The sequence below is a fragment of the Chlamydomonas reinhardtii genome, chromosome 12 (assembly GCF_000002595.2).
Source record: "Chlamydomonas reinhardtii strain CC-503 cw92 mt+ chromosome 12, whole genome shotgun sequence".
Lineage (NCBI taxonomy): Eukaryota > Viridiplantae > Chlorophyta > Chlorophyceae > Chlamydomonadales > Chlamydomonadaceae > Chlamydomonas > Chlamydomonas reinhardtii.
In genome coordinates this window covers 6,896,910-6,912,708 of record NC_057015.1, presented here as the reverse complement: position 1 = coordinate 6,912,708, position 15,799 = coordinate 6,896,910, and the positions used below count along the sequence as shown (strand labels likewise).

At 63.8% G+C, this 15,799-nt stretch overlaps 2 protein-coding genes across 2 annotated transcripts; one reads left to right on the top strand and one right to left on the bottom strand.

Moving 5' to 3' along the window:
- Nucleotides 1–561: 561 nt before the first annotated feature.
- CHLRE_12g560668v5 (uncharacterized protein) lies at nucleotides 562–11,126 on the top strand. The gene is made up of 11 exons (XM_043069170.1): nucleotides 562–924; nucleotides 1,028–1,101; nucleotides 1,266–1,294; nucleotides 1,549–1,614; nucleotides 1,772–1,813; nucleotides 2,218–2,346; nucleotides 2,532–2,709; nucleotides 3,003–3,040; nucleotides 3,185–3,242; nucleotides 3,407–3,852; nucleotides 3,974–11,126. The coding sequence occupies exons 1-11, from the start codon at nucleotides 902–904 to the stop codon at nucleotides 8,696–8,698; spliced, it is 5,808 nt and encodes a 1,935-aa protein (XP_042918834.1). The 5' UTR covers nucleotides 562–901; the 3' UTR covers nucleotides 8,699–11,126.
- An 853-nt stretch (nucleotides 11,127–11,979) lies between these two features.
- CHLRE_12g560700v5 (uncharacterized protein) lies at nucleotides 11,980–15,751 on the bottom strand. Its single transcript, XM_001703076.2, has 6 exons — nucleotides 15,443–15,751; nucleotides 14,583–15,035; nucleotides 14,164–14,357; nucleotides 13,799–13,949; nucleotides 13,355–13,496; nucleotides 11,980–12,960 (listed from the first exon to the last, which is right to left on the bottom strand). The coding sequence occupies exons 1-6, from the start codon at nucleotides 15,719–15,721 to the stop codon at nucleotides 12,572–12,574; spliced, it is 1,608 nt and encodes a 535-aa protein (XP_001703128.2). The 5' UTR covers nucleotides 15,722–15,751; the 3' UTR covers nucleotides 11,980–12,571.
- Nucleotides 15,752–15,799: the final 48 nt, after the last annotated feature.

Below are 15,799 nucleotides of genomic sequence, written 5' to 3'. Positions count from 1 at the left end.
GGCCAGACAGCCTGGTCCTCGGCCCAACACTAGTCATGTTGGGCCGGCCACACGGCTATAGCACACAGCGTTATTATCTTGGAAAACACCGCCAATCTTGTATGAGACAGCAAGTGTAGTTGTGCTGCTGTGCTACACCGCGCAAGTCATACTGGACTACACCGCGCAAGAAGCGGCGCAAGCGCGCAGGCTGAGGAGCCGGCTGGCGGTGTCTAGGTAGCGGTCCGCGGTGGGGCTGGCAGGGCATGCGTTGCGGCATGACAAGTAGTGCGGCTGTTGACAACTGTGCTGCGTCTGGCTACGGTTGGCTCTGCTGTGGCATCGCGAGTGCTAGGCACCTGGTTTGGCTATGTGCCTGTGGAAACCGACCCCGGCTATGTCCGGGCGATGAGGTTGTTCGGCCTCAGACTGTGGAGGGGCTCAGCCCCTTTTCCCGTGACCGGGGAACACTTGTCAGCAACACATCGGTTGGCCGCAGTGCACCGGCTCCCGAGCCACCAGTCCGAACGGAGCTGTACATACGCAACAGAGCCCCGAGACTTGTGAACTTGCGTGAAGCATGCACACCTGGCGCCGAAGACGGAAGACCCGACGGGCATCCATGGACAACGACATCAGCCTTCCACGCAGTATTACAGTATGCTGGCCTTGGACTTAGACACTTAGTTATAGTAAGGCTATATGTGCAACTTTATGCATAGCGCATGTAGTATGCGGTGTTTTACACGAACAAGCCTGACGGTAACGCACAACGCGGAGGGTTCTCGCTTGCCTCACTTGCTTGCAAGCATCAACACTGTGGTGTTTACTTGCCATACTAAAATGCAATAAGCCGGCCAGAATGCAGCTGCGGGAGCTTCAATCGAGGACCTAACACCTGCGAAGGTAGCGACTGTGTGCCATGGATGAGTACACATACATCCGGTAAGGAACAGTAGTGTGCCCGAGGAAGCCCAGGCCGTTTTGGAAGTGGCCTTGTCCGTCCCGAATGCTCGATACTGACTTCCCTTGGCTCTTTCGTTTGCAGCACTTGTGGAGAAGGGGCCTATGGAGACGTGTGGCTAACTCGTCGTGCGGACGGCGTCCTTGTCGCCGTGAAAGGTACTGACATTGCGCGAGGGCATTCAGGCGGGCATTCCGTTTGTGCAAAGGCCTTCTTGGTCACACTTCGTCGCGTTGCTGTTTCAAGGCGCCGATATCTGCCTGAATTCTAGCTGCTCACTTGTTTTGTGTGCTGTTGCGGTTTTGTCGTGTTTTCCCAACAGTGTTCAAGCAGGCCCACGAGGACCCCGAGGTGAGAGGGAATGACAGCCCTATCAGCGGAACAAGAAGTGCTCGCGTTTCTGACGACCGCGGACAGCATGCTGCGGTTGGCCAGCAGCTGCTAAGTCGCTTTCGGTACAGGCCGACGCGAGACGCCCCCAGGTTCTATGACAACAGAACGCATGCACGTCGCGAGTAGTGAGCACTCCGATTGGGGCCATCAACCTAACACACGTCGCCCTGGACCATGGCCGCGGCCCATCCTGCACGTCCCCGTTGCTGCAGATCAAGGCGCTCGCAAAGCGCGAGGCTCGTGTTCTCCAGAACCTCAAGCATATCAACATCGTGCGGGTACGGCTAGCGGCGCCTGCTAGTGATCGTGCAAGGTTGCGCTCTCGGTTCAGTGGAGGCGTGTATTACGAACCTCCAGCGTCTGTCGATTTGGATGGTCCAATCCTGTCATGTCATGTCCTCATCCCTCCCTCTCACATAACGCAAACCTGGACAGCTCCTGGACGCATTCAAGTCCAGCTCTGGGCGCGTGTACCTGGTGAGTAAGCGTGTCACAGCGTGATCAGAGTCGGCCCTCCAGTAGCGCAGAACGGACGGTGCGGTGGCATGCGAATGACAATGGCTGTAGGCGTGGTGACAGGCGAGTAGACTGACAAGAGGAGCTGTGCATGCATGGCAGCTGTCCGTGGGCATGCAGCAGTGCTGCTGCATAACATTGGATGGGTTAGCGAGCGGGTGGCCGGGCAGGGCCAAGCGAGTACTGATTGATACCGTATGTATCCCAAGGGCACCTGTCCCTACAGTCCGCCAGCCTACGTCCGCTGCACGAATAGCATTTACGACCATTTGCCGGCGCGTGTTCCCGCACACACTGAGCTCCATGCACATGACATGTTGCGCCAAACACCGGCGCTCGTTGACATTGATGCTCACGCAACACAGGTGTTTGAGTTCTGCGAGCGCAGCGTGTTTGATGAGCTAGACGCCAACCCCTATGGCCTGCCCTCACGTGCCACAAAGCTGCTGGCGTGGCAGCTGCTGCACGCAGCCGCGTATCTGCATAACCGCAAGGTGGTTGCGGCGCGGCGTCTGGATTCAACTAGCGGGTTGGGGCACGGGAGCTTTTGGAAGGTGTCTGCTTTGTGCGTCCCTCATCGTTTAGGGTTCTGCCCCCACGCACATTCGCCACCCGCGTGTGTACACGAACTGGGAATATCTACTGTGCATCTCCAACCTTACGCTTCCTCAAAACACAGATCGTGCACCGCGACATCAAACCGGCCAACATCCTGCTGAAGGGCGACGGCGTCTTGAAGCTGTGCGACTTCGGCTTCGCGCGGGATGTGCCGCACGGCGGCAGGGCGGGTGTGGGGCCTCGCGGCCTGGCCGCAGCCATGTCTACATACGTCGTGACGCGCTGGTACCGGCCGCCGGGTGCGTTCGTACCAGCTCGCACGTTTGCGCACACGCGCCGTGCAGTGCGGCACCAGACGCAGTGGCCTTGTTGGCTTGGTTGGCTGGGCCGGGCCCAGCACGGTGCTGTGCGCTATCCTTACAGCAAAAAGGACTAGCTAGATGGCTGCAGAACCATTTACGCATCCAGGCACTACACACCGTCGCTAAGAAGCCGCGCACACAAAGACACACGCACTGTGCGCTGTCATGCGTATTTCCCGTCCCTGTGCCACTTACCACGCGTGACCGCCACCTACCCCTCCTGCCTGCAGAGGTGCTCGTCAGTGATGCCTACGGCCCACCCGTGGACGTGAGTGATGGCACAGTGAGGCACAGAGCCCTGGCCAGCGGATGGGCGTGAGCCAATGCGTAGAGGCACACTATGGTGACGTGCTCGCCATTCCGCGATGTGCTACCGTTCATGACGCACCGCTTCCTGCAACCACACATACAGATCTGGAGCATTGGCTGCACCATTGCCGAGATTGCCACGGGTCGCCCGCTCTTTCCCGGTAGGAGCATGCTAAGCTCCACGCACTCACAGCCGCCTCAAACTTTTCAAGCCTGACCTGGCCCAAGGCCGCACCCAACCAAAACGTTTGCCCCTTCCGACCATGCTGTACATACATGACCCTTTACTCTCCCGCTCCTGTACACCCATTGCACGCCTGCGCAGGCAAGTCCACTGCTGACCAGCTGTGGCGCATCATGCGCTGCCTGGGCCCTCTGACGCCCAGCCACACCGCGCGCCTGCTGGCCGACCCCCGGCTGCGCGGCTTCACCGTGCCGCCACTGCACAAGACGCTGCGGCAGCGGCTGCCGGAACTGGAGCCGCGGCTGTTCCAGCTAGTGGAGGCGTGTCTGTGCCCCGAGCCGCGCCACCGCCCCACCGCGGCAGAGCTGCTGGCGTTCCCGTACTTCTGGGACGTGCCGCAGTTGGTGGCGGGCACGCCATTTGCGTCGCTGTACGGCGGCGGCGTGCCGGAGGCGGCGGCGGGAGGTCAGGGCGTGGCCGCGGCCAGCAAGGCCCAGCAGCCGGCGGCGGCGGGGACGCCGGCAGCCGTGGCAACAGCGCCGGCGGCGGTCCAGGCGCTGGAACCTGCTGCGGACACGCCTGTGGGGGTGAGTAGTGGTTGGACAGAGCGGGTGCGGTGCCATGCCGTGGCATGCCGCGTTGTCCATTCGAGCATTGGCGTAGTATGCGCTTACCCTTGTACGCCATTGCGTGTGTGCGCATGCGCAGGTGTCGGTCATGCAGATGTCATCACGCCAGCTCATGCGGCTGCAGCAGGGGCTGCAACAGCACCACCTCATGCAGCAGCAGCTGGATGAGGCCACCAAGCAGTCATCGCAGGCGGCCGTTGCCGCACCTGCCATGGCAGTAGCAGCGCCGCCGAGCAATCCCCCGGCGTTGTCTTCTAAGCTGCTTCTGAAGCTCCAGATAAACGCTGATGCCTTGGAGGTTGTCAACCTTCAGCAGCAGCTGCAGACCAGACACCAGTCGGCAGCGTCCGTCTCCGCTTCAATGGCCCCACACGCTGTTCCAGCTGCAGTCGCGCCGGTAGCTGCGGCTGTGGTAACGGCAGCTGGTGCGCATGGCGCCGCTGCCGCTAGTGTGACGTCAGAAGCGGCTGCGGGGGCTGTGGGATCCATGATGGAGACAGACGACGCGGGCCGCCAGGCCGCCCCCGGCAGCGCTCACAGCCAGCAGCAGCGCCGCAAGTCAGCAAGCGGAGCGGCTACGGCAGGTGCGGCCGTGGACCTGCGCGACTGTGTCATGCAGGACGCGGCGGAGGCGGAGGCGGAGGCGGAGGCGGAGGCGGAGGCGGAGGCGGAGGCGGAGGCGGAGGCGGAGGCGGAGGCGGAGGCGGAGGCGGAGGCAGAGGGCACTGCTGCCGCCAGCTCTAGCGGCCGTGCGCACGCACGCGACAGCGGTCAGGGCGCTGTGGGAGATAGTGGCGACTGCGGCGAGCCGCTGCTCCAGCGCCGGCGGCTGTTGGAGCCGGCGGCTGAGGGTGCCCCTGGCGAGTCAGGGTCCAATCCAGCTCTGCCGCCGCAGCTGGGCCTGCGGCAGAAGCGAATGGAGGGGCTCGTGCCGGCCACTACAACAGCCGAGGCTCCAGCACCTGCACTGGCCATGGCCGCACCTGGCGTCCTGGCGAACCAAGCAACAGCAGCAGCCGAAAGGCCGCCAACCGCAGCGGCGGCTGAAGTAGCAGCAGCGACGCCAAGAGCCTTAGGCCACAGACCGCAACAGCGCCTGATAGACACACAGAGCCTCGAGCAGCACTTTGAAGACGCGGCAGGCACAGGGTGTGTGGAATGTGGAGGTGCTGGTGAGAGCGCCAGGGGCGACGCGGCTTCGGACCTGGGTCGCATGTCGTCTCCTGCGCTGCTGTGCTCCATGACAGGGTCTCCGCACGTTGCCTGTGCTCTGGAGGGGTCGGAAGAGGCGGAGGACAAGCAGGAGCCAGAGACGTGCGCGGTTCCCTACGAGGGCTCCGCCGCCATTTGCGGCGACAGCACCGCAGATGGGGACGGTCGTGGATTGGGCGGGGGATCGCTGCCCGGGCCGCGTGTGCTGGAAGCGCTTGTTGAGGCACACATGAAGCCCTGGGGCAGAGAGGCCGGTGGCGGCAGCGAGGCTTTGGCTGACCCAGCAGGGTCTGGCCGTGCGCTGCCGCAAGCGCGTGTCATATCCACCGTGCCAGGTCTGCCACCAGTGCCAGCACCACCGCGGGCGCCAGCTACAGTCCCAGTTGCTACAGCTCCGGTGGTCGCAGCGCCAGCGTCAGTGGTAGCTGCGGCCCCGGTTGTGCAGTCCGCCAGCGGCATGGAGGCGCGCGGCTGGACGTCTCACTCGGTCACGGCGGGCGCCGCCGCCGCCACCGGCAACACAGAGGATGACTGCCACGAGAGCGAGCGCTACGACGGATTGGCCGAGCTGCGAGGCAGTACGGCAGGCCGTACGACACGAGTTATGAACCCAATGCTACTGCAGTACCAGCCGTACCTGACGGTGGCGGCTGGCGCCGCCGGCGAAGGCGGAGGTGGAGCGGCAACAGCCCGAGGCTCCGAGTCCGGCAGGCTGGGGTCCCTGTTGCCGCAGGGCGCGAGTGGGCCGCTGGGCTCACTGCTGCTCGGCGGAGACCGCACCAGTGCCACCACCGCCATCACGCTAAGCAGCGCCCTACCGGCTGCCTTGGGGCCGGACAGCTGCATTGCGGACGGCGGCGTCAGCGGCTTCGCGAGCGGCAGCGCTCTCAGCTTCGCCACTGCCAGCCGCTATACCGGCGCGGCCGTAGGCGAGGGCTGGCATAACTCGCAGCCTACAGCGAAGCTGCCGCCCTGGGCATCCCCGTCGCCCTTCTCCGCAGACGAAGCGCCAGGCGCACCTGAAGCGCGAGGCAAGGGCGCTGCGCCAGGGGCCGCTGCGGATGCTGGGATCGGAACCGCCGGTTACGCCAGCGGCGGCACCGCCACAAGCCTCGCCGACGATCACCCCCACGTCCACGGCAGCGGCAGCAACAACACACACAGTGATATCAGGCTGCTGCGCCTAGCGCCCTCGGCCACCATGGCCGGTCATTTGCATGGTGCCGCTGCCACTGCCACTGCCGCTACCACCGCCAGCCTGCGTACCGCCGCGGAGCGGCGGACCGCCGCCGCCGCCAGTACGACGGCGGCTGCCGCAGTCACCACCGGCTTCAGCCTCGGCCTCAGACCCGGCAGCCTTGGCGGCGGCGGCAGGGGTGTCGCGTGGCCATCGCGCGGTCGTGGCAGCCAGCTGGCAGCCTACCGTGTCAGTGCGTCGGGCAGCCTGGCACGGCTGCCAGAAGGCATGGTGGTGTCCGTGGACGAGGCCGCCTCACCGTTGTCGCCATCGGACGCCGCCGGCGGCACCAGTGCCTCCACGGGGCCGCTGCTCCGCAGCCAGGACATGGCAGCTGCCGCCGCCGCCGGCCGCTCCTTGGCCGCGACCATGGCCGCGCGCGTCTCCGTCGGCAACCGCATTGCTGCACAGGCGGCTTCCCGCGTAGCCAAGGGCGCCATTCCCGGCATCTCGGCGGGCAGCAGCAGCAGCAACTTCGCCGGCTTCCCGGCCAGTGCCGGCGGTGGCACGGCCAACCTGCTGCTGTCTGCCATTGGCGGCGGCAGCCTGACCGACGGCAATACCAACGGCGCCAACGGTATCACGCGGCGGCCGGGGGCGCGGCCTAGCCTCAGCGGTGTGCCGGGCGTGCCTGTGAGCCTGGACATGCTCTGCCCCGGTAGCATGTTGGGGACCGGCTGCGGCACGCCAAGCCACGCCAGCGGCCAGCTGCATTCCCAGTCCCTTACCTTCGACTCCATCCCCCTGCACGAGCTGTTCACGCCGCGTGGCGCGCCCGAGCTGACCGCCTGCGCGGGCCTGCCGCCGCCGCACCGGCGGCCGCCGGCGGCCGCGTCACCTTGGGTGCCGCCCTCCGCCAACAACAGCGACAGTTTGTTCATGCTGTCAGGGCTGGGACTGCCGCGCGGCACCACACCAACGTCGCTGCCGCGCACGCTCACCGCGGGCATGTCGGACTCGGACCGGCCCTCGCCCAGCGATGCAGGTGACCCCGACCGGCCCTCGCCGCCAGCCGCGGACGGCGAGAGCTGCATGGCGCTGTCAGCCTCGTACGCCGCCGTGGGCGCTGGTACCGGTGGAGCTGGAAGAGGAGCAGGAGGTGCTGGTGCAGGCGGTGCAGGCGGCTCTGTCAAGAACGGTGGCCGCTTCTGGAGCTCACTGATTGGGCGCATGAGCATGCGCAGCAGCAACAGCAGCACAGCCGGCGCGGGCGCGGCCGCGGGCGCGGCCGGCAGCGCGGCTGGCGACGCCCACGCTCACGCCCACGCGCGCACTGTGAGCGGTTCCGGTGTTGGCAGGGTCCTGCACAGCGAGAGCGGCGATGGGCAGGCGGTAGCATGGGCGGGGCAGCCACAGGTGCCTGCTGGGCAGCCGGTCTTTCGCCGCAGCAGCACCAAGGGGCCGGCGGCGGCACCTGCGACACGTAGCCGCCTCGGCAGCGGCACGTGGGGCGAGCCTTTTTACCTGGCCGGCGGGCCCTCCGCTACTGCGGCGCCCGGCAGCAGCACCCGCGGCTATAGTGGCAGTGGTGCCGGTAGTGGCGCCTTGCTGACCCAGCCGGCGCAGCCGGCGGCAGCAACCGCGGGCCACACCACCAAGCCCATCATCACGGGCGTGCTGTCAGTCACGGCGGCCGTCGCTTCGCGCGGCGATCACAACGCCGCCAACTCCACTGGTGGATCGGCAATGAGCGGGACCAACGGCAATGTTACTGCCGCCGGCAGACCCGTGTTCATGAATTCACCGGGTGCCCTGTTAACCGGAGAGGAGAAGCAGCTGCCGCCTGCGTTCGGCGAAGGGCGTGCGGGTAGCGGCATGGGATCGGAGTCGTTGGCCGTGATGCTGGGGGCCGGCATGCAGCTAATGAGTGCTGATGGAGGCGGTGGGGATGGCGGCACAGGACCCGTGGCGCGGCCGCCGTTGCCTGTGGTGGTGCTGCCGGCGGGTGCCGCCTCGGCGGCGCTGGGTGGTGGTGCGTCGCAAGGCAAAGGCTCACCCGTGCTGATGGCCAGCGGCGGCGTGGCGGCGTCCGGCGGTGTGTCCGGTGCGGCGGACCGGCCGCGCAACGGCGCACTGCCGCTGACGGCTGTGCCACACGTGGCGGCAGATGCGGAGCAGCACAGCCTGAGGGCTAGCGGTGGCACCGAGGCGGGAGTGAATGGAGCAGGGGCGGCTGCTCAGGGCCGGGCTGCCGCTGCTGCTGTTACGGCTGCAGCGGGAGCGGGAGCGAATGGGCAGCTGCAGGACGGCGGCAGCGCCCGAAGCACCAAAGGCAGCAAGGGCATCAAGTCCCTGGTCAAGGGTATGGCCAACGTACTTGGATTGCGCAAGCCATCGAGCCGCGGCAATGCGTAAATTGGGGGCATTTGCGTTAGTGAATCCAAGAGCTTTGCCCAAGCCAACTGTACAATCGTATATGTATCGTATATAGTACATATCTTTGCGTGCGGGGGTTGCGGGGTTTCAGGACTCCCAATTCGAGCGAAAATGGCTTACTTCAAGGGTCGGAATGTGGTGTCAATTGAAGCCTAATCACCCCATCGTGTTGTACGACACTCAGCAGCCGATCCCAAGGACTCATGTGTTCCTGAAGCTTGGCGATGACGTCTGCACATGACAGATGGTGAGGGTCTTTGTTATGGCCTGATACATAAGTTGCACACACGGACCCTGGAGCATGCGGGTGCAGCAAGGAGCATGGCTGGCTCTGGAGCAGATGCCAATCAGTGCCGATGTGTCATGTCGCTGTTCCGAGCTACCGGGCCGTAAAGGATTGTGGATCCGTGTGTATCATTGAAGCAGCGCTGTTACAATAGCTTTCCGCTTTGCTTCACATTGGTACGGAGGGAAGTAGTATGAGCCTCATGGTCAGGGTCCGGGTGATCGCTTGCATCTGCCTCCAGTTCATTGTCGGGAAGCGCTGGTGTATGTTTTTGTGCGTGCCGGTAGCTGTGGGCGGCGGGGCGGACATTCCGCCATTGCTGTACATGTATCGTTTGTGGTACCGCATTTCCGGCGTCTGGGCATGTGCATTTCCGGCATCTAATGATTGGCGCCACTGAATTCATGTATGAGCCGGCGGCGCGACCTCCCGCGTCTCGGGCGGCAGCAGCGGCAATTTTGCCGGCTTCCCGGCCGCTGCCGGAGCTTGGGCACGAGTTCGCATGAGGGTTTGCTGAGGTGAGCTGTGCGTCCCATGGACACCCCATGGCCGCATGAGCAGTGTTGGTGCAAAGTGCCTTGCCTGTCTTCCAGTACCCGTGTCATGTGCGTGACGCCTTCTGGCGCCAGCAGCGATTCGCTGTTGAATTTCAGCATGTGTAGATTGGATATATTGCTTTTACACAGTGTGCTCCACAGTGTGATCTTGTTGGGCGCGCCAGCAGCTCGTGTCCTTACGCGATGGCCTGGGTCATCATGCTGCCCAGTTGTTCTATGGAAAGTGATGAAAAGGGTCAAACATCAATCAACCCAACCAACACGTGCCCATACATAGACGGGACGAGTGAGACTCTGAGAGTAACGGGGGTTTTGGAGGCAGGTCCTAAGCACGGCCTGGCATTTGGTTGTTGCAAGCTCAAGGCTCTGGAGGGGTGGTACTCTGTTGTCTTTGACCGTTCCTTTCGTGATCTTCACTGCTGTACGTATGCTCAAAACATTGTATACACACCTAAGTATGGTATGGAGGCCTCCTGGTGAGGAGGCGGGTGGAGGCACGTGGAGGCCGAGGGACCTGTGAATTAGATAGCCAAAAGGCAACTCTGAGATACAGTGCGCGGAAGTATCGTATTCATGTTCCAGAGGCCGCTCTGGCAGTCGGAACTGGTCAGGCATCATCGCATATCAATTGTGGCCCTGCAAGCCGCCTGTGTGGTCGGCTGGAAGCGTGTGGTTTTTGGGCTGAGCCCCGGAGCGCAGCGATTCAGGGGTGCCCGCTTCGTCGGCACCAAACTCAATACTGTCACAAACTTTCTAAATATTAATATTGGTCAAGGCATTGATCGCAAGTAGACGGCAGGTCCAAATCAGCCGGAACGAGAAGTTACTCCGCGAGTCCATGGACACTTGACCGTCGGGACGGTCGAGGTCGCCCCAGTCCCGTAGGGGTGTGGGGCATAGAGGTTAAGGGAAAGGCGCGGGAATGCGTGGCAAGAGAAGGCGCGCGTGGAGGGCGTGTGGTTTGTGCACACTGTGGCCAAGTACCTGGCATACACATGTGCAAGGTCCAAGCATTGGATGGGTCTAAGCGCAACAGGGTGCACCGCCGACAGTTGCAAAGCGTAAGCTTTTGATGAGATTCCGTTTATGCTGCTGGTCAATCGATGAGACTCCGCTGACTTTGACCAATTGAATGTTGCTGGCCAATCACTGCGCGCCGTGCCTGGGAGTGGGAGGTGAGGCCTAGGGTAAGAGGCCTAGGGAGGAAAGGAGTCAGGAGGGGGGACTCTATGTACGGCTATGAGGTGGAGGGCGAGCATCAAGCCTTGGTGCAGGGTTGAGCCTATGCCGGGCTACGGGTGAGCTTAGACTTTAGTATAGTAGCATGCGCGAAATGATGCTGTAATCTGGGCCTGCCAGGTCCAACAACAAAAAAAAGGTGAGCAATACTCGACTCCAGCACATGGGAGTACAGGAGTAGGAACGCGCTCCTTACTAGGGGAGACTAATGATGACGCTATTGCTTGTAGGCGTTATAAGGGTCAACGCGGCCCGAGCCTCCGGTTTCTATGAGGCAGGAAAGTGCGCAAAGCTCGTGCGCGCCACCTTGTAACCATACACACATAATACGCCCCTGAGCTGATTGCCCGAGCCCCAAGGCCCGTGCATCGCTCCCCCATGTGGGTAGACGTCAAGCCATCATCCAATTTGCAGTTGTCATTCCTCCCCGAGGCTGTGGGGCTCAGCCCATGTCCCAGCTGTACACCCCGCCCTGCCAAACGAAGCAGCGCTCAGCCGAGTGACACTGGCCGTGTGCTGGCGGCTTGTATGTGACCTACCCTAGTTGTGCCCCCTCAACAGGCTTGCGTTACCGACTCTTGCCAGTTTCATCTTGATGGTGTCTGCTTCTTGGTATGCCGGGGAATACGTTACTGCACGGAACCCAGACGATAGTGGCTTTAGTTGGCCAGCCAGGGACACTATTGTAAGGACGGGGGCGTGCGTTGCACTGGGTCTGGACGCATGCGGGCTCCAACGCGCGACACAAGACCGGCGGGGAGGATGCAAAGGCGCAATTTGATGCATACGAGCGACGCATGCAGCGTTGTATTGGCATAACATGTCGCGTTGGCTGGCCGTGGTGTTTCCAAACCATCCGTCAAGCAGCACGCACGGACCGCGATCATGGGCCCCAGCCCGCCCTAGCTAAATGCCTAGCCTAGTTGTGCCCCCTCGACGGAATGCGTTGCCGACTCTTGATAGTTTCATTTTCAAGACTTCAACCCAGGCGATACCGTCTTTAGTTGGCCAGCCAGGGACAGTATTATATTGCGCTGGGTCTGGACGCATGCGTCACCAGACTGGCGGGGAGGGTGCAAAGGCGCAATTTAGTGCGTATGAGCGAAGCGTGCAGCGTTGGATTGGACTCCTTTCGACACGACAGGCGGATGTCACGGTTGAGAGAGTGGTGGAAGGCGGTCACGTGTTTGATAATGATCGCTGGCCGTGATGTTTCCAAGACCATCTGTGAAGCAGCACGCACGAATCGCTCGCGAGTCCGCGGCCACGGCCCATGCCCTGCCTAATATAGCCGCACTGACAGTCTTATGCAGCGTTGTAAGTTGCAGCGACAGGGATGTCTGTCTACAGCCCACGCAAGCCAGCGGACTGTCGATATCCAGCCGACCGGGGGCACCCGAGGCTCTGTCATGAAGTAATGTACCGTACACCCACCCACTTGCAACTCGCCAAGGCATGCCGCATGCACCGGAGGATGTCCGCTGGCACATCCTCCGGCACACCGAACCAAACTTGCTGTTGAACCCCAACACCGTTCCCTTGGCCGGCCTTTCTGCCTACAGCTTGGATTGATCCCCACAGGCCAATGGAGCCGGGGGCCCGAAGCAACTGAACCAAGCAGGCAAGCACTTGTCCACTGCTCAGTGCCTTGATGGTAAGTAAAGCCTCCCAGACCATACTCAATGTTTCTCTTCACTGCCCACTCCAATCCTTGCACGCTCGCTTGATCCCGCTCGCTCTCGCTCTGGTGCCAGTACAGTGCTCGCGCTGCTACGTCCCTCCTGACGCTCCCGACTCGCCTGAGCCTCCTGGCCCTCCATCCACCCCCTCCTCCTCACTTTGCACGCCCCGCCTCGACGACCGCACCCGTTCCGCCCTCACTCCCGCTCGCGGTAATGTGCTGTCAATCAACGCCAGGCGCCTCAGCAGCGCCTGCGACGGCCCACACAGCGAGTCGGCACGCGGCACGTTGACGCTCAATGTGAAGTAGTGGTCGCCGCGCACCAGCGCCCCGGCGCCCGCGCCCGCGCCTAAGCTGGGGCCCGAGGCAGGGCCCGGGTTCTGCCTGGAACCTGTGGCTGCTGCGGGTGCGGCGACCGGCGCGACGGCACGCGCCACGCCCGCCCCAGCCATACAAAGCACGTCGCCAGGCTGAGCGCCTGCGTTGCGGGGGAGAGGAGCGGCGAGGCTTGGGTGAGGAGGGGGAGTGCGGGAGTGTTGCGGGTCGGGCAGTGTGCCGGGGTTGGGGTGGCTAAAAGGCCCAGGCTGGGAAGGAGAAGCGGCATGGGTGTAGGTGGCAGCGCGAGTTGGACGGGGCATCACAAGCGCTATCCGGCCCGCCAGCGCAGTTGCGAGCAGCCAACCTACCCACCCCGTATTCACCCCAACGGCCCATGACTGCGGTCCCCTAACTTCGCAACCTTCGCATCCATTAGCAGACAATAGATGCTCGCCGCAGCTCGGCGTAGCTGGCAGCCCCAACCATAGCCCCAGCACTGCCACCACCGGCTCCCGCCACCCCCTTGTACCCGGCGCCCACCCGCCGGCACCCACCCGGCGGCACCTCCAGCATGCGGCTGCCCCCCAGCGTGTCCACCGCCACCGCCCCGCCCAGCAGCGCCACCCACACGTCCACCGCCAGGTGGCTGTGCAGGTCCAGGTCGCCCACACGCGCCAGGTTGGGGTCCGGGTACACCTGGCGGGGGGGGGGGGGCAGGCGGGCAGCAGGCAGGCGGGCAGGCAGGTAGGCAGATGGACAGGCAGGCGGGCGGGAGGCAGCAGGTAGGCGGGTGGGGGGCGGCGTGAGACGGGCGTGAGGCGGGAGGCCAGGCGGCAGGGCATCTGTCGGCCGACCACTCAGCTGTACTGGTGCCGATTACTTAGACGGCAGGTTAGCGCGAAGTCAGCGCACGGTGCATCATACGCAGGTATATGCGGGCTCACTGCGTCAGTCGTCCGTCGTCAGCCATCAGCCGTCCGCACACGCCTCACACCTACCATGAGCTGCACAATGAGGTCACCTGCGGGCGCGCCCCGCCGCCCCGCGTGCCCCTCGCCCCGCAGCCGCAGCAGCTGGCCGCTCTCCACCCCCGCCGGCACCGCCACCGCCAGCTCGCGTGCGCCGCGCCGCCGCCCGCGCCCCCGGCACCTGTGCGATATGCAACGCACAACACATACACACACACACAAAAACAAAATAGGCCGTGGCAACCAAGTCAGTCCGTCATTCCCACATTGCACATGCATGTCGATCACACAACTTCTATGAACAACGGCTACACCACCACTGGCCGGCACGATGCAGCATCGCCCACGCTCTCACTGACACCCGAGCACCCGGCCACCAGCAGCAGCACCCGCACCTGGGGCAGACGGGCCGCGGCACCACTCCGCTGCCGGCGCAGGCGGGGCAGGGGCCCCGCCCCACTGCCCGCGGCAGCCGCACCGGGTCCCACGCCGCCGTCACCTCGCCAAAACCCAGCACCTCGGACCGCAGCACACGCCCGCTGCCGGCACACACCTGGCAGCAGGAAATGGCGCCCACCTCGCCGCTCCCCTGTTGCGTGCGTGTGCACACGCACATGTGTCATCCACGCAGACACGACAAGACAACCCCGACACAGCAATCGGCAAACGGCGAGACCATCCCAGCCCGCCCACCAAGTACCAACCACCCGCCCCTTCCCCCACGCCCTCAGTCCACCCCGAACCACCCCCACCCGCTTGGTTTGGTTTAGTTTGGGCTGGAATTTACAACCACCCCCGCCCATCCCCTGCCCACCTGGCACTCCCCGCACGCGCACATGGCCTCATACACCACCGTCTTGTCCACTCCCTGCGCCGCCTCGCTCAGCAACATGCCCAACACCGTGTGCACATCGCGGCCGCGAGGCGCCGCCGCCGCCGCCGCCCGAGCTCGCCCGCTGCCCGGCGCACCGCCCGCACTGCCTACGCCGCCCTGGCTGCGCCTCCCCCGCGCGCCCCGCGCGTCACCGGCGCCGTGGCCCGTTCCACATGCAGCGCCCGATTTGCTGCTGTTGCTATTGCTGCTAGTAGTGCTGTGACCTCTGCCGGCTGCGTCCGCCGGCTCCGTTGCGCCGGTCGTGGCGTCATGGGCCGCCGCTATGAGGGCGGCTAGGTCCGCGTACCGCGGCCCCAGCGAGCCCAGCCCGCCGCTGTCGTACAGGCGCCGCAGCCCGGCATCTGACAGCACCTCGTACGCCGCCTTGAGCCGCTGTGGTACGGTACGGTGAGTGGGAGTGGGAGTGTGACATGTGGGTGTTGGGAGGGAGTCTGTGTGGTGTGCGGCTGGCGGCGGTAAGGGAAGGGAGGTGGAGGCAGTGGTGTGGGTACGGCAGGTGTGGGGCCGTGCAGGCAGGCTGGCGCAAGCGCACGCCATGACATTAAATAGTGTTCTGTATTTGAGGGTGCAGGCTTACAGCCCGAGAACATCCATTTGTTTGGGGGCAGGGGCAGCTTTGCGGTGACGGTTGCGGCATCGTGGCGTGCCGCACGCACACACACGCACGACAGCGGCAAGCTCGCAGCTTTGCCGCCAAACGGGCACACACGATTAGTCCTACGCTTTATCGCTCTCCACATGAACATTTTACATATTGCCGCGCCGCATCGCGCACGCACTTGAAAGTCCGCGAGTGCTGTGGGCGAGGGGTTCGTGTCGGGGTGAAGCCTCCGCGCTGACGCCCGGTACGCCGCCCGGACCTCCGCCGCGGTGGCTTCACTGTTTAGCCCCAAGAATCCATACAGCGAGCCGTGCCGGCCGGTCGAGGCGCCGGAGGATTGCGAAGCCCTACACGAAGTTTTGCGGTGCGTGTGCAAAACGCGACCAACGGAGCGCCCAGGAGTTGATGCAAACGCAATTGGTTGTATCTGTGGCCCTCCTAAGCGGGTCAAAAGCATGTCTGAAATGCAACTGAGCTCGTATCTACCTACTAGCACAACAGCATGATATCATTATATGTACTGTATATACAAGTA